Source organism: Lynx rufus, unplaced genomic scaffold (genome assembly GCF_022079265.1).
Source record: "Lynx rufus isolate CCGP_SWC_20201006 ecotype Redwood Valley unplaced genomic scaffold, mLynRuf1.p SCAF_24, whole genome shotgun sequence".
In the NCBI taxonomy this organism is placed as follows: Eukaryota; Metazoa; Chordata; class Mammalia; order Carnivora; family Felidae; genus Lynx; species Lynx rufus.
The window spans coordinates 12,349,941-12,371,014 of NW_025814839.1; the positions used below are offsets into that span (position 1 = coordinate 12,349,941).

A 21,074-nucleotide genomic window follows, 5' to 3' on the forward strand; every position below is an offset into this window, starting at 1 on the left:
AGTCATGGATGGTGTTGGGCACAGGAGCAGCCACTGAAGGAAAGAAGGGTTGCATCTACACAGGACATGGGTGGGACAGCCCCAGGAGCTGTGGCCTCCTCCCGCCTCCCGGGGCCAGGTTTCCAAGCCCTTGACCCTCACCCACGCTCCTTCACCCGAGCGGACCCGCAGGTGTGCCCAGCCGGACTCACGAACGCACCTGCCCGCTCGTTCGTTGGCTTGCACTCGAGACGCACTTTCCACACTGTGAAATGCACCAGTCAGGAGAGAACAGTTGCGGGGGGGCTTCGGGAAGTGACAATCTCGTGTGACCACCACGCAGACCAAGATCAGGCATGTTCCCATCATCCCGGAAGGCTCCTTCCAGCCCCTCCTTCCAGCTCCTTCCAGCCTCCTCCTCCCCGGCAAGGGTAACCACCGATCTGATTTCCACCGCCATAGCTCAGTTTGGCCTGTTCTCGCCCTGCCTGTTGTTGAAGCCGTGAAATAGACAAACAGCCCCGTGTGTGTTTGAGATTCATCCACGTTGTGCATCGATCAACCATCTGCACCCTTTTAGTCTGAGTGGTGTCCTATCATCCACGTACCCATTCACCAGATGGTGGATCTTTGGATTGTTTCCAGCCTTGGGGCTATTAATAATAAAGCTGCGAATAGTGTTATCTACAGGTCTTTGTAGGCACATGTGGCTTCATTCTCTTGCAGAAATACCTAGGAAAGGGCTTGCAAAGTTGCCTGGATGCGCCACCTGGTGCAAATATGCCAAATGGTGAATATGCGTCCAACGTTGTAAGAAACCGCCACACTGCTGTGCAAAGCGGCTGTGCCCTGGTGCATTTGCGGGAGCGACGCGGGAGCGTTCTGGCTTCTCTGCGTCCTCGCCAGCACTTGGTATTGTCGGTCTTCAGTTTTAGTCCTTCCGGTGGCACAAAGTGACATCTCGGGAGGCTTTCATTTGCATTTCCCTGATGGCCAGTGACGTTGAGCCTGTTTTCCAGGAGCCTTCTGGACACCTCCGCCTGGAGGTTGACCAGACCCTGCAGACGCGATGTGGCGGAAGCCCAACCCACCGCCCCACCTGCTTCCTCCATGAATGACACCCAAGTAGCAAACGAGATTTCACTTCCTTCCCTCTCCTCCTCATCCTGCCAATCCATCACCGACTCCTCCCCTTCCTCCTTCCCAGTTATCCCTCGATTCCTCACCTTCTCGCACCCCTTCTCCGGCCCAGGCCCCCCCCCCCATCCTCGCACAGCCTCGCCCTCCTCCCTGAAGCCATTCTGCCTCCTTCCCACCACCCCAGCCTCGTCCATTCTCCCAATGTCCCCACCCTGTTCTCTACGCTGTCCTCAGTGGCTGGACACATTCTCCTCCCTGCACCCACCCTCCACAACTCTGCACCTTTCCAGCCTCATACCATTTCCTGACTCCTTTCCACCCCACCCCCAAAGTCTGGCTACATGGTACATGCCCAGCAACCCCACGCCCACCCCCACCCCCACCTTTGGGCTCCGGGCCCAGCCACAATCTTATCGTTTTCTGGGCGACCATTTGACAGATCTCTTACTCCCTCCGGGCCATGAGCCCCAGTGGGCATCCCATGTCTTAATCACATGGCATCCCCGGGGACATAGCACAGAGTGGACATGCCCTGGACATTCGAGTTATGTGGCTCAGCAGAGCGGCACATGGGGAGGGATATGGAGGGCAAGCTTGACGAGCCTCTGCCCAGATCAGCTTCCAGAAGAACCACCGCAAGGCTGACCCCCGCCCCCATTTCCTGATTTCCATGTCTACCCTCCTTCCTTCCCCACCGCCAGAGCTGAAGTCAATACAGTCTGCTTTCTTAGCAGAGCAACCTGCCGGAGCAAGTGATCCAGCTTTCTGAGCCTTAGTTTCCCCAGCAGTAAAATGGGATAATAATTGTGTGTTCCCAGCAGTAAAATGGGATAATAATTGTACCCACATCATGGGGTGGTTGTGAGGTCTGGTAGGTCATGCAGATGACGTGTTTGCATGGGGTTGCACGTGCACTGACTGCCCAGTCGATGTCCCCGGCCACCTCTCTTTGTCTTAGACCCCGGCATGGCTAGTCCTGCTATCTGCAAGGAGAGAGCTGGCTTCGGGCTTGTCACCCTCCAAAGTACCAGCGCCTTCCCTCAGCAGCCAGGAGCCACAAGGGTGACTGATGGGGACTTCCAGGCACCAGGACAGGTCAGCAGGGGTGAGAGTTCGGGGCATGGCATTCCCCCAGAACCCCACCGCGACCTCAAGAATAACATGGCACTGTGGTAGGAACGTGGCTTTCGGATTCAGGCTTGAGTTCCGGTCCCAGATCCTATGGGTGACCTGAGACAGGTGACTTCGCCTGTCTGAGCCTCAGTTTCCTCTTCTGTAAAATGAGAATACGAGTTCCTCCTTCCCAGGCTGTTTGAGGGGACTCATGGAGATACTGCAGATGTTCTGTGCTCAGAATATATTTGCTGAATAGATGGTTGGGGTGATTCAGGTGGTGATGTTCAAGGCCAAGGGGAGGTCCGGGCAGGAGGAGGGCACAGTGGGACGTAGGAGCTAGCCTATAGCAGTCTCCGAGGGCCAACTGTTAGAGTTTCAGAATTTTGTAAGCCAGTTGTTTAATAAGTTAAATTATAAAAAACCAAGGTCCGGGGAGCCTGGGTGGCTCAGTCGGCTAAGTGTCCGACTCTTGATTTTGGCTCCGCTCACGGTCTCACAGTGAGTTCTAGCCCCGCATCGGGCTCTGTGCTGATGGCGCGAGCCTGCTTGGGCTTCTCCGTCTCCCTCTCTCTCTGCCCCTTCCCGTTCTCACTCAAAAATAAATAAACACAAAACACAACAAAAACCCAAGGTCCTCCAGTACTCAAACCTCACCACTTCCTAATTATTTTACTACATTCTACTCTTCTATGTTCTTGAGATTATTTGCATTTATTGTACCATTTACTATATACATAGTTGGTTGCTCCAAATCAGCCAAGGGGGTATTTACACCAAGGAAATTGGCAAGCATCGCAAATCATGGCTGGGATACAAATCCACCCAAGGGGCTGGAGGTTAAACACTCACCAGCACCCTCCCGGGTTCGCAGCGCTCCTGGCCCAGCAATCCCTGCTGCTCCTTTGTCCTCTGGGAAGCTCCCGGCTTTCAAGAGCTCCAAGAGCCGGTGGCGGGTGCCGCCTGGTGGCTGCTTCAAGCACCTGTCATCCCCAGACTTCAATTCCGCGCCTTGGAGAGAGCCAGACAGCCGCCAAGGGGAGCCCTCTGCGGTCACAGTGTCCTCCAGTGGGGGCGGGGGGACGTGGAGACCTGCTCCCTACCCAGGAGGACAGGGTGACAAGACCCCAGAAGGACGCTTGCCCCCCAAGTCCTTCAGCCTCTGTGTCCCCAGCTCCACGATATCAAGTCCCCCACATGATTTTTCTCATCGCTCCCAAAGGGCAAGTAAACCCACGTTTCCCCTAAGGCACAATTCTACCTTTTCCAGGGTGAGCTGCCCCGGCCCAGGGTGGGCACCCCTCCCCCACCAAAGTGCCCGGAACACCTTGGGTGTCACACTTGTTCTAGAGCGTCAGGGGGCGGGGCAGACAGCCCTCCACTTCTCACTAACTCTGCCCCCACTGCCCCTGGCCCGCCACCTTCCCTCCTGTCTGTCCCTCCCACCCCCTTTCCAGCTTCAGCCAATACCCCCCAGACTCCACCCTGTCTTTGAACTCTCTCTCACCCTGAAGGGGCCGGCACTCCCAAAGAAGGCACTGGAGGTATTTTTCTAGAAGAGAAAAAGTCCACCAAAACGAGTTGTAGTCCTCCCCCAGAAGGTAGAACAGGGGCTCAAAGCAGGAGTCCCTTCTGATCAAAAAGCATCAAGAGACAGAAGAACCCAGGTCTGAATCCTGGCTCAGCCACTGGTTTGGGGGTTTTTTGTTTGTTTTTGTTTTGTTTTTGAGAGAGAGAGCGCGCACAAGCAGAGGAGGGGCAGAGAGAGAGGGAGACACAGAATCCGAAGCAGGCTCCGGGCTCCGAGCTGTCAGCACAGAGCCCGACGCGGGGCTCGAAATCATGAACTGTGGGATCACGACCAGATCCGAAGTCCGACGTTTAACCGACTGAGCTCCCCCAGGCGCCCCCGGGCTCAGCTACTGTTGAAGCCACTGTGGAAGCCTTGGCTTTCTGATCCGACCCTCGGGGTCAGCGTGGGTCCGAATGTGGTAACGCACACACACAGTGAGTGTTGCTTAAATAGGGCAGCCAACTTCTTGATTTGCTGGGGCTGAGCAGTTTCCCCCAACATAGGGCTCCCGGTGCTACATTCACCAAAGTCCCACGCAAACCGGGCCAGCTGCTCACCCGATGCTCAGATCAGTGGTCAGCGAACACAGAGCCAAATCCAGCCTGCCGCTTTGTTTGTAAATAAAGTTTTATTAGAACGCAGCCAACCCTATTCATTTGTGACACATCGTCAATGACCACACACAATCTACGAGGACCAAGGATGGAACTGACGAGTAGCAACAGGGACGGCGCGGTCTGCAAAACGTCACATATTTTTGGTCTGGCCATTGAAGAAAAAAGTTTGCTGGCCCCAAATTTTGTTCGAAAACCTTGGAGGCCGCAGCTGTGCTCAGCCCTGTGAGGAGTGGGTGTTAAATGGGAGACAGGCCACCCCCCCCCTCCCCGGGAGAGGTCAGGGTGAGTTTCTGGGGAGGATGGCACTGACGTTGAGAGGACGCGTTTGTCTGAGAGTTGGGGCGGGAACCAAATTCTGTATGCCAGAACTGGGTCATGGGGGGGGGGGGAGTTGAATAAAGTGGATTCGGGGACCAGTTTCCCCATCCCCCCAACGGCCTACAACCTTCCCGGCTGCCCAAGGATGTACCAAGACGCCCCCAGTGTCCAAGAGACAATACTGAAAACTTAAGGCACAGACCGGGGGATTGGGGGGGTTTCTGGAGCGGGCCGGGGCCGGGGTGAACAGCAAGGGACCAAAGCCCCAGCAGGAGACACCTTGACGCCCTGAAACAGCCACTATTAGTTCATCGAATATTTATTGAGCACCTGCGCTGTCCCGGGCAGCGGGCTGGGGAGTGGGATATTTCAGTGAACAATGACCCACACAGCCCCAAAGAAAGGTATGGCCCTGGGCTCTCCAAGCCCGCCCCAGCCCTCCCGGGCCAGGATCTCACCCTGGGCTCCCTGGGGAGATGCCCAAGAAAACCCAAGCTGCCCCAAGTCGGAGAGGGGCAGGGAATGGCCTTCAGAATCCAGCACTCCTGCCCCCAAATGCCCCCTTTCCTGTGTGGTGACCATGGCAACCAGAAGAAAATGGGCGTGAGGGCGGGGGCTTCACCGGGTGCTTGGGGATGAGGCTCCAGCCGTGGAAGGCCTCAGAGGGAGCCCAGACAGGTGGGAGACAGGGAGGTGGAGGGATCTCCCCGGGCCCCCCGGAGGCAGGAGGGAGGATGCGGTGGCTTGCCCACAGTCCTGCTTTGGCTGCAAGAGTTCAGCTGCTCTCCTTCCTGTGGGGCACCTGGGGGCTCTGTCCTAGAGATCCCCATCCCTAGGGGTCCCAAGGAAGCCCGGACCCGTGGAACAGAGCCGGGGTGCTCAGTGGTGGCCCAGCGGGCCTTGGAGGGAGCAGGGAGGCGAAGGTCCTGTTCAGAGGGATGAGTGGGTGAGGGGTGGGGGTTAAGGGAGGAAACTCTGCAAGGTGAGGTCATCCCCATCTCGGCCCTCCCTCGGCCCCGCCTTTAGGCCCTGGCTCTTGGCGTTGGGCAGGTCCCCGTTGGCCGTGGCCGAGGGCGCTTCGCCCCCCTCAGGCAGCAGGGACGAGATGCAGACCATCTCAGTGGGGGAATAATTGCGCACAGGGTACATGTGATTCTTGCGAGAGAGGCGGACAGCCAGCACCACTGTGCACACGAGGAAGATAGTGGCCACCAGGGCCAGGACGAGGATGGCCAGCAGGCACTGCTTCACAGGGATGCGGTCCAGAGCCTCTGTGGGGCTGGGGGCCACGGAGCTCTGGGGGGCAAGATTCTGATTATTTTTCCATTGTTTGATGAAGCCATCAGATGAATTGCCTACTGCCACGGTGGTGCTGTTGTAAGGATCAGAGGGCACAAGCAGGGCCATGGTTAGGCTCCTTGTGGTCGCAGGACCTGTGGATGGGACCTTCGTGGTGGCGGGATCTGTGGACAGGGCCTCTGTGGCAGTGGGCTCCATGGATGTGGACAGGGCATCCGTGGCTTCTGGTCCCGTGGACAGGGCCTCTGTGGCCGCAAGTTGTGTGGTCTGTGTCTCTGTGGCTGCCGGCCCCGTGGACGGGGCCTCTGTGGCCACAGGTTGTGTGGTCAGGGCCTCTGTGGCTGCCGGCCCCGTGGACGGGGCCTCTGTGGCCGCAGGTTGTGTGGTCAGGGCCTCTGTGGCTGCCGGCCCCGTGGACGGGGCCTCTGTGGCCGCAGGTTGTGTGGTCAGTGCCTCTGTGGCTGACGGCCCCGTGGACGGGGCCTCTGTGCCCACAGGTTGTGTGGTCAGTGCCTCTGTGGCTGCCGGCTCCGTGGACAGGGCCTCAATGGTGGCCAGCTCTGTGGATGGAGCCCCCTCTGTGGATGAAGCCTCTGTGATGGGAGGTAACGCAGTGACCTGTTCTTTGCTCAGAGGGCCCAGCGTGACGGGAACCCCCTGCGTGGCCACTTCCGTGCTCAGATCCCCCATGGCCATCCCTCTTGCGTCCAGGCCAACGGAGTCCCCTCTGGCTATCACCAGAGTGGCTTGTTCAGGAGTTCCGGAATCCTTCTGCCCCAATGTTGCCGTCTCAGCTAGAAATGTCCAGGTCAGGGACACAGGCCCAGGTCTATTTGTAAAAAGCGTCTCTGGAGGGTCCGTGCCAACATAGTCATACATGTCCTGTTCTGGGTCCTCCTCCACTTGTTTCTGGCCCTGCACAAGCAGGGGGTCCGGGGCCTCAATGGTTCCATTCTCCCATGTCTCCCGCAGCTGCAGGCTGCTGTCAGAGCCCAGCAAAATCAGAAGCAGGAGGACTTGCAGAGGCATGGCACCTGGAGGCAGACACAGACAGAGGGACATCAGGACAGGCTCACCCCTGGGCCTGCCGAGCACCCTCTACTGCAACCCCGGACAGCCTCAGCTAGGAGGGCGTCTGACCTGGGGCAGGCACCTAGCGTCCTCGAAACCCGGCATTTACCTGGTACGCGGTAGCCGCCCAGCAAATAGCGGCCATCGTTATTTATCAACATTAACTCCTTTTTTTAGGTTTACTAATTTTGAGAGGGAGAGAGGAAGCACGAGAGGGGGAGGGGCAGAGAGAGAGAGGAGGGAGCGAGAATCCCAGGCAGGCTCCTCCGCACGGTCAGCATGGAGCCCGACGTGGGGCTCGAACTCACAAACCATGAGATCACGCCCTGAGGCAAAGTCCAACACGTAACCGACTTAACTCCCTGCCTTTCTGATTAAAACTTTAGAATTGTGGGCAAGACCGCCCACCGGGGTATAGAAAGGAAATATTAGAGCTTCCAGTTATATAGTTATGTCATCCACTTTGTAATTTCTATTTCTGTGCATAATTCATAGATCAACGCATCCATATTGTCCACTGATGGGGTTCGTGAGCAGAAGAGTTTGGAGACCACAGGTGTGCAGGATAAAGCTGCTTGTTTGGACCCTTGAGGCCTTTTTTGTTTTTGAGGAGACGGTTCCTGATACGTCTCTCTGTGTCCCTCTGTTCCATTCTCCTTTGTCTTGGCTCCCACCCTACATAGCCCAGGCCTGTTCTTCAGATTCTCAGTTTTTTCCCCCTCCTTTCTCAGTGTCTCAGCTTGGTCTGGTTCCCTTCTGTCCTCACGTCCACATTTTGGGAGGACAGTACCTACCTCGTGGCTTATAGTGAGGATGAAACAGGCCCTACAAAGCCCTTAGCACTCGGTTCCCATGACAAGCTCCCGAAAAGGGCGGCTACTTTGCCTCCATCAGTAAGCCGATCCTGTAAGTCCTCAAGGGCCCAGAGCCATCAACGGTACTATCTGGGGCCAGGAGAAAACACATCTTTTTGGAACAGTCCTGCCCTCAGGCAGCTGATAGTCATTTCACTTGCCTGGGGGCCCATTCTGCTTTGACCCTTCAGCCCCCTGACCAGTGGCCAAAAAGGGCAATGCCTCTGCTTTTGACCGTCTCATTGGTCTTTCTTCCCAGCATTGTGAACACCCATATATATAAAGTTTAAGCTTGTTCATTTCTGAGAGAGAGAGAGACAGACAGACAGAATATCCCAAGCAGGCTCCATGCTGTCAGCACGGAGCCTAACCCAGGGCTCGATCTCAGGAACCGTGAGATCATGACCTGAGCTGAAATCAAGAGTCGGATGCTCAACCAACTGAGCCACCCAGGCGCCCCTGAACTTGCTTTCTTTTTTTTTTTTTTTTTAATTTTTTTTTTTTAATTTTTTTTTTCAACGTTTATCTACCCTTGGGACAGAGAGAGACAGAGCATGAACGGGGGAGGGGCAGAGAGAGAGGGAGACACAGAATCGGAAGCAGGCTCCAGGCTCTGAGCCATCAGCCCAGAGCCCGACGCGGGGCTCGAACTCACGGACCGCGAGATCGTGACCTGGCTGAAGTCGGACGCCCAACCGACTGCGCCACCCAGGCACCCCTGAACTTGCTTTCTTGATTGCTCTCTCTCCCTTTATGCTTCCCCTGGCACGGGCTGTTGTTTATGGGATTCGGAGTCATGCACTTGAGAATCCTGTGGCTAGGGACAGCTGTGTCCTGGGCCAGGATTCAGGTATTCCTGGTTTCCTTGGATACAATACATTCAGCAGTGTGCAATCCCAAGCACTGTGCCTGGGGCAGAGCCTGGGTCAGTTCCAATACTTTTCCTTGTCCTTCACATAATTTAGAGCAGAGACCAGTTGCTCATCATTCCTTGAGTGACTATAACGTACTCCTAGGCCCCTCAGCTCCCAGGCTCCACTTGACCTCCTCCACTTGTTAGTTAGAATTATGTTGGTTTCCAAAATGGCAGCCTGGGGGCACCTGGGCGGCTCAATCGGTTAAGCCGATTGAGCTTGGGAGTCTCTCTCTCTCCCTCTCTGCCTCTCTTCCACTCACGCTCTCTCTCTGTCTCTCAAAATAAATAAACTTAAAGAAAAAAAAAGTCCTTCAGGTGCCTGGGTGGCTCAGTTGATTAAAAGTCTGACTCCTGACTTCGGCTCAGGTCACGATCTCATGGTTTGTGGGATGGAGCTTCACATCGGGCTCTGTGCTGACGGCACAGAGCCTGCTTAGGATTCTCTCTCTCTCTGCCCCTTCCCAGAGCACACATGGGCTCTCTCTCTGTCTCTCAAAATAAATAAACATTAAAAAAAAAGTACTGACATTTAAAAAAATAAATTAAAAAAATCGTGTCTTAAAATAATTTCTTAAACCAGGGCGCCTGGGTGGCTCGGTCGGTTAAGCGTCCGACTTCAGCTCAGGTCATGATCTCACAGTTCGTGGGTTCGAGCCCCATGTGGGGCTCTGTGCTGTCAGCGTAGAGCCCACTCTAGGTCCTCTGTCTCTTTCTCTCTCTCTCTGCCCGTCCCCCGCTCTTGCTCTATCCCAAAACTAAACGCTAAAAAAAGTTCAAAAATAAAATAAAATAATTTCTCAAACCAAACTTCATGATATTTGCACCAGACACATCAGGTCCTCAAGCTGAGGGCAAAGTACAAGCTAGGGCACGCGCACGCACGCACACACGCGCACGTGCACCTGTACACACGCGGACACACACACCAGCCCCAGGTGGGATATTCCTCAGGTACTGCTTCCTGCCCAAGGTCAAAGGAAAGGACAGAAGACAAACGGCTAGCTGATACAGGTCACAGTCATGCAGGACATGAGTCTCCGTCAGTTGACAAATATCTGAGGAAATTACAAGAAAAAGGTAATCTTAGGGGCCCCTGGGGGGCTCAGTCGGTTGAACATCCACCTTCAGCTCAGGTCATGATCTCACAGCTTGTGAGTTCGAGCCCCGCATCGGGCTCTGTGCTGACAGCTCGAAGCCTGGAGCCTGCTTCGGACTCTGTGTTTCCCTCTCTCTCTGCCCCTCCGCTGCTCACACTCTGTCTCTCTCTCAAAAATAAAGGAAGAGTAAATAAATTTTAAAAAGAGAGAAACTTCATCTTGACTTTACCTCCCCCCACTCCATAGCATAAACCAGTAACCCTTCACAACCCCGGTGCAGCTCTTCCTGCCCACGGGTCCCGGCCCCATGCTTTAAGAAAATCACTTTTTTTTTGCACCAAAGACGTCTTCAAGAATTCTTTCTTGGCCGTCAGCTCCGAACCCCACCATCACTCCAAAACCTCATCACTCACAATTATCTTCATTTTACCGTGGAGAGATGAAGCTCTACCTCAGAGAGGTAAAGCAACTCGCCCAAAGGCACACAGCTGCCAGAGATCAGACTGGAACCCAGTGAAGATTCGGGAAGGCTTGGTGGAGAAAGCTGACCTAGCTGAGGGGGCAGAAGGACCAAAGGCTTGGAAGAGACCTTAGCTTGTTGTATCTATGGCCGGGGTTGGGGACCCAGCTGAGGGAAGGAGGGCAGACTAAGAATAAGGAGACCTTGAAGGCCATCTCACCCAGAAAGGTCAGCCCCATATGTCCCGAGGGCTATGCAGGGCACAGCATTGAGAGAACAGGCTATGGGGGGGGGGGAGAGAAAAAGATGTTCCGGTCTCAGTTCTGTCCCATAGAAGCTGTAGGACCTTGAATTGCTGAGCCTCAGTTTTCTCATCTGCAAAATGGGGATAACAAACCACATCTATCTCATCGAGCTATTAAAGGAATACAACAAGAGAATGGATTCAAAAGTTCCAGGCTCCCACTAGGATGAGGGGCCATAAGGCAAGTTGAGGGCCAAGCACAAGCTAGCACACACCCCCTCCCTAGGCGGGATGTGTGCGATAGTCCTCAGGCACCCCTGGCTGCCCAAGAACAAAGGAAAGGAAAGATAACAAGTGGTTAGCTGATAGAGATCAATCTTGCAGGACCTGAGTCTCTCTCTCTCCGTTTACAAATGTCTTGGTAAATTTCAAGAAAAAGGCAATCTATCAATAGCCTAATCTCCAGAAACCTCTAGACTCAGTTTCCTGGAGCCCCAACATCACCCTCTCCTCCACAGCGATGTGGGGAACAAAGGTAAGAAGGAAATGGCGGGTAAGATTAAGTGTATTTATAACCTGCAGCCCATTGACGAATACTTGAGGCAAAACAGAACAGAACCGTTTCTCCAGGAACCCCCTGCCGTCCTATTGTTAATGCCTCACTAAGAGGGAAAACCACCTTAGCTTGACAACCCGCAAGGCCTCAGGTATCTTAGGAGCCCTCTTTAGCACATCAAAGTCCTTCTGGAGGCTTCCCTTTTGTCTTCACCTCCCCCAACTCCAGAGCTTACAGCCCCAGGGCAACTCTTCCTGCCCCCCCCCCCCCCCCCCCCGCCGTCCTAGCCCCGAGCCTTAACAAAATCACCTTTTTGCACCAAAGATGTCTTCAAGAAACCTTTCTTGGCTGTCAGTTCCAGACTCCCATCATTCCAAACCCCATCAAGTAGGTGCTTACTAAACGGATCCCCCCCCCACACACACACACATTCTTTGTCTCCCTCTTCAGGAGGCGGTTTCTTTGCACAAGGGTGGAGCTCCTGCTTGGGGGTACAGGACAGGGCCTGATCTTGGCCCCGCTTTCCTGGGGCGGGGCGGGGGAGGGGGACTTTAGGAAGAAGCCACCAGCTTGGATAGTGTTTCAAAATTACGAAGACTTGTACCCTTCACCCCCCACTCGGGCAGCTCTCGGTTCCTGGAAGGCAGAGCTCTCAGCCACTTCCTGGAAGCAGAGAGGCTAGGAACAAAAAAAAAAAAAAAAAAAAAAAAAAAAAAAAGGCCCCACCCGCTGTTCCTGCGTGGAGGGTGGAGGAGGGCGTGGAGGGGGCTCTCGCCCTCCCCTGCCCTCTCCCTGCGCCCATCCCCACCTCCCCTGCATGCAGAGGCAACTTGGGGTGGAGGAGAGAGCGCTCAGCAGCCGTGTCACCTGAGCCTCGTTCCACCCTCTCTGAGCCTCAGTGTCCTAATCTGTAAAACGGGCGACCTCGCTTCAAAGAATGGTCCTAAGAATCTAATAGCATGCTGCAGGGAAGGTCCCTGAAGCTGGCATCCAGCAGGGAGTGTTTTACTGGGAGAGCCTCTTGGGGGCTGTGCCCGGAGGGGCAGAGGAAACAGAAATCTCAGAGTCAGGGAAGGTACGGATACGGCGGCCTCCCCACCTCCGCCATGGGCAGTGAGGGAGGCCTCGGGTCCAGCGTGAGAGCAGAGGCCTCCCTGTGTATTGAGATGAGACAGAGCGCACCGGGAAATCTCCCATCTCCCAGCCCAGGTCTAATTAGGGCCAACATCCTCGTCCAGGATTCCTGATGTTAGTGCTGAAGATCATCCCCTTATCCCTCATCCTGTGGCCTCAGTCCCAGGCAAGCTGGGGTGGCCGGTCACCCCAGCCTGCCGCCTGCCATCCCACAGACCTCAAGGGACGGGGACCATGGACATCACAGCCACGAGCCAGGCTGTGGCTGGGCAGGCATCAGCCCATTCGACAGGGAAAAAAAAATCCCGGCTCCTGGGGGTCCTGTGACTCCGAGGGGGCCGTGCAGGTAGCGAGGAGAGGAGCGCTGTGTCTGGCAGGGGGGATACTAACTTTACTTGAAGTTAAATGCATGGTGATATAAGGACGATGGTTTTCCAGAAGGCCCCACTGCGGCTGGACCATTTCATCACCCTACTCACTCCACCCTGGCACTGGCCTTTGCGAATCCCATTACACAGACTAGGACAGCCAAGGCTCAGGAGAGTGAAGTCCGTTCCTCAGAGCGGTGAAGCCCCCACCTTCCACCTTTCTCCCCCCGGAGGCAGGAAAACGGTCACTCGCCACAGGAGGGGGGCTCTGAGAGAGGGGCAGACTTGTCACACCCTTGTCACACTCTTCCTGCTTGCCTAACAGAGTAGGTCAGATACGGCCCGTTTCCTGTCTTTCACCCTAAAACCAGGGTGCTCTGCCCGAGCCCCACCCAGGCTGTGGAGGGGCAGGCTGCTGGCGGGGGGCCCACACCCTGCTCCAGGCGTGGGGAAGACGCCAGGGCGCCGTGAGAAGCTTGGGACTTTGCATTCAGAATCTTGGATCCCGGGAATCCCAGCGCTCAGGAGTTTGGAACCTTAAGATGTGAAAGACTGAGCATCTCAGGGTGTGGGTGAAACAGCCGCCAAGAGAAGGGAAGGCTCCAGATCAACGAGTGGGTCAAACCGAGGCCCAGGTGCCCTCCCCCTCAGACCTCAGGGCATTTCTCAGGGCTGGCGGACAGGATAGGCCCAGCCCGGCCCCGCCTGATCGGATCTGATCCAGTCAAACCAGATCCAGTCCCGGCTCTGGCACTTACAAGCTGCGTGACCTTGGGCAACCGAACTCACCTCTCTGAGCCACAGGCTCCTCGTCTGGAATGCGAAGACAGTGACGACAGCACGGAGTGGGGTGGCTGTGGGTTGAAGTGAGCTGGCTCAGGCTGAGGGTTTAGCACACATTAAGTGCTCAACAATGGCCAGCTGTTGTCCTTGTCATTCTGCATTTGGGGCCATCTCCCGGAAATATCCCCAAAGGCATAGCTTTGACATACCTACCTCTGATCTTGGCGGAGAGGGCCGGGACGGGGAGCCCTAGAAACCTGTCTCCACAGCAAGCCCTGGCCCATGCCTGGTTTGCAAAGCACATGTGTCAAGTGTAGACAAGGTTCCAGGCACTGGTTTGAGAGCTATTCGTGAATTACTAGCTCACTCAGGCCCTACAACCTCCTCTATTAATCCCATGTGAGGGATTAATAATCCCATCTATTCTCCAGAGTTGAGCAAATGGCACCTTCTCCAAGAAGCCATCCTGGATTGCTCAGGCGTAGTCATTCCCATTGTTTAAACCATTTAAAATGTTTGCTTACTTGAGGCTCCTGGGTGGCTCAGTCGGTTAAGCATCTGACTCTTGATTTCAGCTCATGATCTCATGGTCGCGAGATCAAGAGCCCCACGTCGGGCTCCACACTGGGCTTGGAGCCTGTTTAACATTCTTTCGCTCTCTCCCTCTGCCCCTCCCCTACTCATCGTGCTCTCTCTCTCTCTCTAAAAAATAAATAGGGGCGCCTGAGTGGCTCAATTAAGTCTCCAACTTCGGCTCAGGTCATGATCTCGCTGTTTGTGGGTTCGAGCCCCGCGTCGGGCTCTGTGCTGGCAGCTCGGAGCCTGGAGCCTGCTTCGGATTCTGTGTCTCCCAAACTCTCTGCTCCTCCCCCGCTCATGCTCGCTCTCTCTCTCTCTCTCTCTCTCTCTCTCAAAAATAAATAAACATTAAAAAAAATTAAAAATAAAACAGTAAAAAATAAATAAAATGTTTACTGTCTAAAACTCCATTCCCACTGGCCCATAAACTCCAAGGGGACAGGAGAGATGTCGCCGTTCACACCACATGCGCAGGGCTCAGCAGGCACCGTGACACCTGCCCATCGGCACGGGCACCGTGGCTGCCCCACTGCCTCCGCCAGATCACAAGCTCTTGCAGGGCAGTCTCCGCTGGGTCCCCAGCACCGACAGGCCTGGCCTCCTGGGGGTCATTAAACGCCCGCTGCAGGGGTGGTGCGTGAATGGGACAGAGGCCACCAGCAGGCAGGTGCACAGGACATGTGCCCTCGGGCTTCCCGCACGGTGCCTGCACTTCCCCACCTTTTCTCAGCATCTCCCCCGCCCCCAGCAAGGAGCCCTTTCAGACTTTCTTCCCCTTAAATTTTTTTTTCCTTCAGTGCATCTGAACTCGCGACCCTGAGATCAAGACCTGAGCTGATGCCCAACCGACTGGGCCCCCCAGGCGCCCCCCCCCATGCATTTTAATACCACAGATACACCTGTTTACTGTTCCGTAGCCTTTGCGGGAACACAAGCCACAGTGACGGCGAAGACTTTGGGGTTTTGCCCACCTACCAAAAAACCTAACTTTCCCCTTTCGGACCCTGAATTGGCTAGCCTGGTCCAGAGGAGGTGAGCTGTTTTGCACACGTGAATTCAAAGAGACCTACCCCTGGTCTTAGTTTAACAACCGATGGCTGGCTGAAGACCTGTGTCGACAGCCAGGTGGACAAGCACACAGACGCACAGACACGCTCCAGCCATGCTGTCTCCTTCTCGCCTGAGTCTCGTGCCCCGCCCCACCCCCACCATCTTCTTGCTCAAGGTCAGCAAAGGAGACTGAGAAGCCAGGGCCGGGGTCGCCGGGGGCTCCGCGAGGGTCCTGCAGCCAGACGGGGCCGCGGTCCGTCCAAGCCCGGCCACCTCCCAGCCAGGCCACCGTGGGCAGCCGCTTGTCCCCTCTGAGGGTTTCCCATCTGCACAAAGGGGGCACAGCATGCCTGGACGATTCCCCGGGCCCTCCGAAGCCCCTGCTCCAGCCTGGCCGAGCTTCCCCAGAGGCGCTCAGCCCAACAGCCCGGTCCCTTCCGCTATCCGGGTTTCAATCTCCCTTGGCTGCTGGCCTAGCCTGGTGAGGAAGGCATAGACCATTTTGGGTGTGGCCAGGCAGGCCCCAAAGGAAGCCACCAACGCGTCTGGGCCTGGGGGGGGGGGGTCACCTCCTGAGCCCCTTGCCCAGTGAGAGGCCTGCTCTCGGGGGACTCGAAGTCAGAGATAGGTGAGGAGGAAAACGAGAGGGTCCAGGAGGGAAGGAAGAGACCTCCCGGCGCCTGGAGCCCTAGATCATTGTCTATGGTATGTGTGTGTGTGTGTGTGTGTGTGTGTGTGTGTGTCAGGGGCCATAGCTTTAGGTACTACCCCCCCACCACTCTCCTTTATGCCCCTAAAGCACCCCAAATACAAATACCTAAGAGTATTCAAATTCTGATGATTACTTTCTCTTTTGCTAGCGATATTAGCGTCCTAATTCTAATATTTTCATACTTCTTCGTATTTTTTGTTTCATATGTTTTCAACAATCTTTCCAACGTCATAACAAGTGAAAGTGGAAAGAACGCAGTTTTGGAGGGGCGCCTGGATGGCTCAGTTGGTTAAGTCCCCGACTCGTGATTTCGGCTCAGGTCATGATCTCATGGTTCGTTCGTGAGTCTGAACCTTGCGTTGGGCTCCGCGTTGACAATGCAGAGCCTGCTTGGGATTCTCAATCTGTGCCCCTCCCCTGATTGCACTCTCTCTCAAATAAATAAATAAACATAAATAAATAAATAAATAAATAAATAAATAGATAGATAGATAAATAAATAAAGTGAGGGAAAAACAAAAAAAGAATGCAGCTTTGGAGACAATATTTTTATGGATCCAGAGCCTCAGAAGCTTCCAGACAGGCCCTGCACCTGCTCCCCCTTTCTGGAATCACCCAGCCCTAACCCCAGCTCTGCTCTGAGCAAATCCCTTCACCTCCCCATGCCTTGTATGAAAGGAGGGGTAGCATGATTTTTAGAGAAATGCTCCTGATTTTTCGGACTTTTTCTATTAAGAAACCTCACCCTCTCCGAGCCAGCAGCTGCTGGCAGTCCTGATGGGAAGGTTGGGATAGAAGTTGAGGATCTGGAAGAGACTGTGGAATAAGGCCACGACCTCGATCCTGAGCCCCTCTCCCCTCACCCCGAGCCCAAGCTCTGGTTCGGAGCTCAGGTCCTGCCCCGGGACTGCCCTCGGCTGTCAGGCAGGCCAGGCCTGCCGGTCCCACAGCTCCCCCCAGCCACTCCCTATGGTTTTGTGAGCTGGCACTTACCCTGCTCAGCAGAGCATGGGACAGCTGCCTCGTGAGCCGGGGAGAAGCCGCTTCTCTGCCTCAGTGACGGGGACCGAGCCCACACTGCCAGGGCACTGCTGTGGCACCCGGGGCTGTGGTCCCAGACCCTGCCAACCTTCAACGGCCTGTGTGAAAGAAGGAAGCGAGAATGTGGTTACTCAGACAGGGCCACGTGACGGCCCACACCCCCTTGTTTGTGACAGTTTTGGTGACAATGTTGATTGAGACTGGGTGGGTGGTGACGGACTGGGACCTGCCGAGCCCGGGAGCACTCTGGGGTTCTGGTAGGTATGAAAACATCAAGAAGCTTCTAGAAGATTTCTGGGGAGGGCTGGTTGAGGAGACCCCAGCGCGACCCCACGGTGATGGAGAGTAGGGGTAGGGCGACCCGGCCCTGGAGGGAAGGCAGTGACCAGACGCAAATAAGGATGGTTCTAGACTCCTGTCCAAGAAGGGAGCCGGGGTGGGAGAAACCACAGAACGCACACCTTCCTGAGGTTTGCAAATACGATGCAGTCATTCCTTCCAGAGTCATCTCTAGATGCACAGGTGGTCCTTTTAGCTCCAATCGGTAACTTCTCTGAGGAGCTAGATGGCAAAGTCCATCAGGGCAAGACATGCTTATTTTATTTCTCCATCCGGACTCGCTCATTTGGCCACGTCTGGCACACCAAGGCCGCATGCTCGGAGGTCCAAAAGCAAGTGTTCTGGGCTCTGGCTCCAGAAGCTCTTCGTCTGGTGGGGAAGCCAGCAGGTGAACCAGTAAACAGACCATTACACTCAGTATTGTCACCCTGCGGTGAGCGAGGGAGGGGCCCCTAAACCACCCTGGCCAAGGGAGGGGCTGTCAGGGGAGTCTTCCAAGAAGTGGTGCAGGGATGAGAAGTAGGGGTGGGCTGGGTGGGCACCCCAGGCAGAGAGCACAGCGTGGCCAATGGCCAGGAGACCTAAGAGAGCACAGAACTCTCAAGGGAGTGAAGGAAAGCATCATCTCCCGGGGTCTGGCCTGTGGCTTTGTATAGGTGGGATGCAGGACGTATGCAGACAGGGGTTCTTACCCTACCTTACACACAGGCAGTTTTAAAATGGAAACCGGGGGCGCCTGGGGGGCTCAGCGAGTTGGGCGGCCAACTTCGGCTCAGGTCATGATCTCACGGTTCGTGGGTTCGAGCCCCGCGTCAGGCTCGGGGCTGACGGCTTGGAGCCTGGAGCCTGCTTCGCATTCTGTGTCTTCCTCTCTCTCTCTCTCTCTCTCTCTCTCTCTCTCTCTCTCTCAAAAATAAACATTAAAAAACATTTTTTTAATGGAAACTGGAAACCCAGTGGGTATTCACCACTGGGGCCTCCATCCTGGAAGGGACCAAAAACTCCCCCGGTCTGCAGAGACAGGGAAACTGAGGCCCCAAAAGGGGAGGTAAGAATGTTAGAACTTCCCACCCTTCCCCAGCAGGTTTGGAAGTAGCCAGCCCTCAGGAACAGGGACTGAGAAGCTCGAAACAGACCCACGTCGGGGCTGGAGGCCACTCTCAGGTTATAGGAGTTCCAGATCAGTGTTTTAGCCCGCGTTCACAAGCACGTCAGACACAGGACAGCCCCTCCTCTGGGAACAGCCTTGGGTCCCCACCCCTCAGACCAGCTCATCCTGAACCAGAATCCGTTACCAGATCCACAGTTCTGACACCAGCAGTGAGGTCCTGAAGACGCAGAGGACAAGGGGAGGGCAGTCTCCCTTCCTGGTCTGCTGGAGACCGACCGGGTTCTGGGGATGCAGAACTTTCAGGCTTAAAGCTGGGTATGTCCCTGGCCCCTTCCAGGCCAGGGGGCCAGGAGAGCCGGCCGTTTGCTAAACTCTGAATGGGCTATCAGAGGCTGTTACCCCCACCCGCGGCGCTGGGGTGGAAGGACTGGCCGAGGGGGCAGGGTCGGGGGGGGGCAGATGCAGACCCCCACACTCCCCAGATGTATCCCTTCCTCCCCCTCCCAGATGCAGCCACACGCTGCTTCTCTGGAGGGTCGGGCACAGCTGGGGAAAAGGAAACTACCTGGTCCTTTATGCCATCTGTGAGCTTTGCAAACCATCTGGGAGCAGGGCCCTACAGGGGTCAACTCGCAAGGCTGGGGAGCGGGGCGGATAACTGGCCTCGTACGACCTGTGTGACCTTGGGCAAGTCGCTTCTCTCGAGCCTCGGCTGCCTCACCTGCAAAGCCGAGCAGTACAAACGCTTACCATGGTCCTTGGCCTCTGCCACAGGCCAGATGCTGCTGTGCATCGTATCGGCTCACGTACTGCCCAGAGCCGTCTTTGGAGGTGGGGAAACTGAGGCTCAAAGCGAGGCCGTGCCTCGCTCCAGGTCACACAGCGTCGGTGGCAGACCCAGGTCCGGGCAGCCGGAAGAAAGCCCAGCCCTCTGTCTCGGCGCCTGGCCTGTGATCGTGCTGGCTGAAGCGCTCTGTGTAAAAAGGGAATAAAAGGGGGGCCGGCAAACCCTTTCAAGGAAAGACTCGCCCAGCTGAACGGACCTCGCAGAGGAACAGACATTGCTAAGAGCGCTCCGGCTCGCGCGGTCTGTGCGGAGCCCATAAAGCCACAACTCATGGCACCTGACACCTGTGAGATCCAAGCATTCACAGTGAGCGGGTTTCCACTCTTGCAAGTGGGGCCCCGAAAAACACTCCCCAAAAATGCCTTCCAAGACGGGAGCAATTACACTTAAGGTGAGAGAAACGGTGGGAAAAAGCAGACCAGTCCCAAACTCACGGAAGCCTGCCCCCTGATGAAGCGTGAGGCAGGTGTTAAAGTCACGCTGTGCAAAGCGCTCACGCCTCGTTAGTGGAAAAGCAGGGGTGAAGGTGTATAAAGAGCAGAGTCGCAGCAGAGGGTGGGTGCTCAGCGGAGGCACTGAAAGAAATGCAGGGCTCATCTCTGACTGGCCCAGCGATGGGTGGCTCTCCTCTTGCCCATAAACCTTCCTTCCCTATATTTTTAAACAGAAAAATATACATAACAATCTACATGTTGACCTTGTTATCAAGAAACAGAGATTTTTTTTTTTTCAACGTTTATTTATTTTTGGGACAGAGAGAGACAGAGCATGAACGGGGGAGGGGCAGAGAGAGAGGGAGACACAGAATCGGAAACAGGCTCCAGGCTCCGAGCCATCAGCCCAGAGCCTGACGCGGGGCTCGAACTCCCGGACCGCGAGATCGTGACCTGGCTGAAGTCGGACGCTCAACCGACTGCGCCACCCAGGCGCCCCAAGAAACAGAGATTTTAAGCAAGGCAAGGACTTCATAGACACCCTAGATTTCAGAATGACTAGACAGTTGCTGCCTTGGTCTGTCTCCACCCTTCTGGGGTATTCTGGGGACGGCCCTTCCCACGCCCCAGCCCTGTGTTTCTCGAGGCTTCCAACCGTGGTTTCCTAAGGCCCCTTGGCTGCAGCAATGGGCCAGTCAAGTCACTTCCTCTTAGGCTCCTCAGCCTGACTCTGAAGGATTCTCTAGAAGGGGTTAGAAACCCACTTAGACATCATAGACTAACCGCCCCCGTCCAGAGGGCAACTCCTTTCCCTAGAACAGGAGCGAGGGGCTTTTTCTGTAAAGGGCCAGAGGCGAAATCTTTTCAGCTTTGTGGATCTGTCTCAAATATTCAACTCTGTGGTGGTAAACATGGAAAGAGCCGGTCCGTATGTAATGAATGGGCGTGGCCGTGCGCCAGTAAAATTTTCTTTGCAAAATCAGGTGGAGAGCCAGATTTGTCCCACCAGCTGATCCCTGACCTAGAGAAATGAAGAGACACTGGCTATGGGGAGAACCAAGCTGGAATAAGAAGTGACCCACCAGGTCCCCACGGATGGACAGAATGAAACACGGGTCCCCCTCAAGACTAGGCTGCTGGCTTTCTCGGCGCAGGGCACATTTATTGAGCCCTGACAAGTGCCAGGCACCGGAATGAGCCACACCTAAGACAGATGCTATCCTTGCCTTCTGGGGGCCTCCAGCTTCGTGGCCAGGCCAAAAGCCACAATCCAGGGTCACTGAATATAGCCAGGTGGAGAGCACAGGTCTGAGAATGAGAATTGGGTCCTTTAAGCTTGTTGCGTGGCTTTAGGCAATTCGCTTGAGCTCTCTGAAAAACGGTCTCATCTGGAAAATGGAGGCACGAATGCTTAGTGCAGAACAATGCAAGGAATCAGT

General features: G+C 55.4%; 1 protein-coding gene across 5 annotated transcripts in view; it reads right to left on the minus strand.

The window, feature by feature from the left end:
* LOC124518462 (transmembrane protein 119-like) overlaps positions 1-18,045 on the minus strand; it is a 36,280-nt gene extending 18,235 nt beyond the window's left edge. The window contains exons 1-3 of one of the 5 annotated variants that reach the window (XM_047088487.1): positions 17,366-18,045; positions 16,857-17,002; positions 13,529-13,593 (exon numbers count right to left, since the gene is read on the minus strand). In XM_047088487.1, the coding sequence (XP_046944443.1) occupies positions 13,529-13,593; positions 16,857-17,002; positions 17,366-17,652 (498 nt within the window). In that variant the 5' untranslated portion in view covers positions 17,653-18,045. Of the gene's footprint in view, positions 1-3,084; positions 3,997-4,414; positions 7,074-13,528; positions 13,594-16,856; positions 17,003-17,365 lie in introns of those variants that run through there. The other 4 variants (XM_047088485.1, XM_047088486.1, XM_047088488.1 and 1 more) reach the window with 4 other exon arrangements.
* Between the last annotated feature and the right edge of the window lie 3,029 nt (positions 18,046-21,074).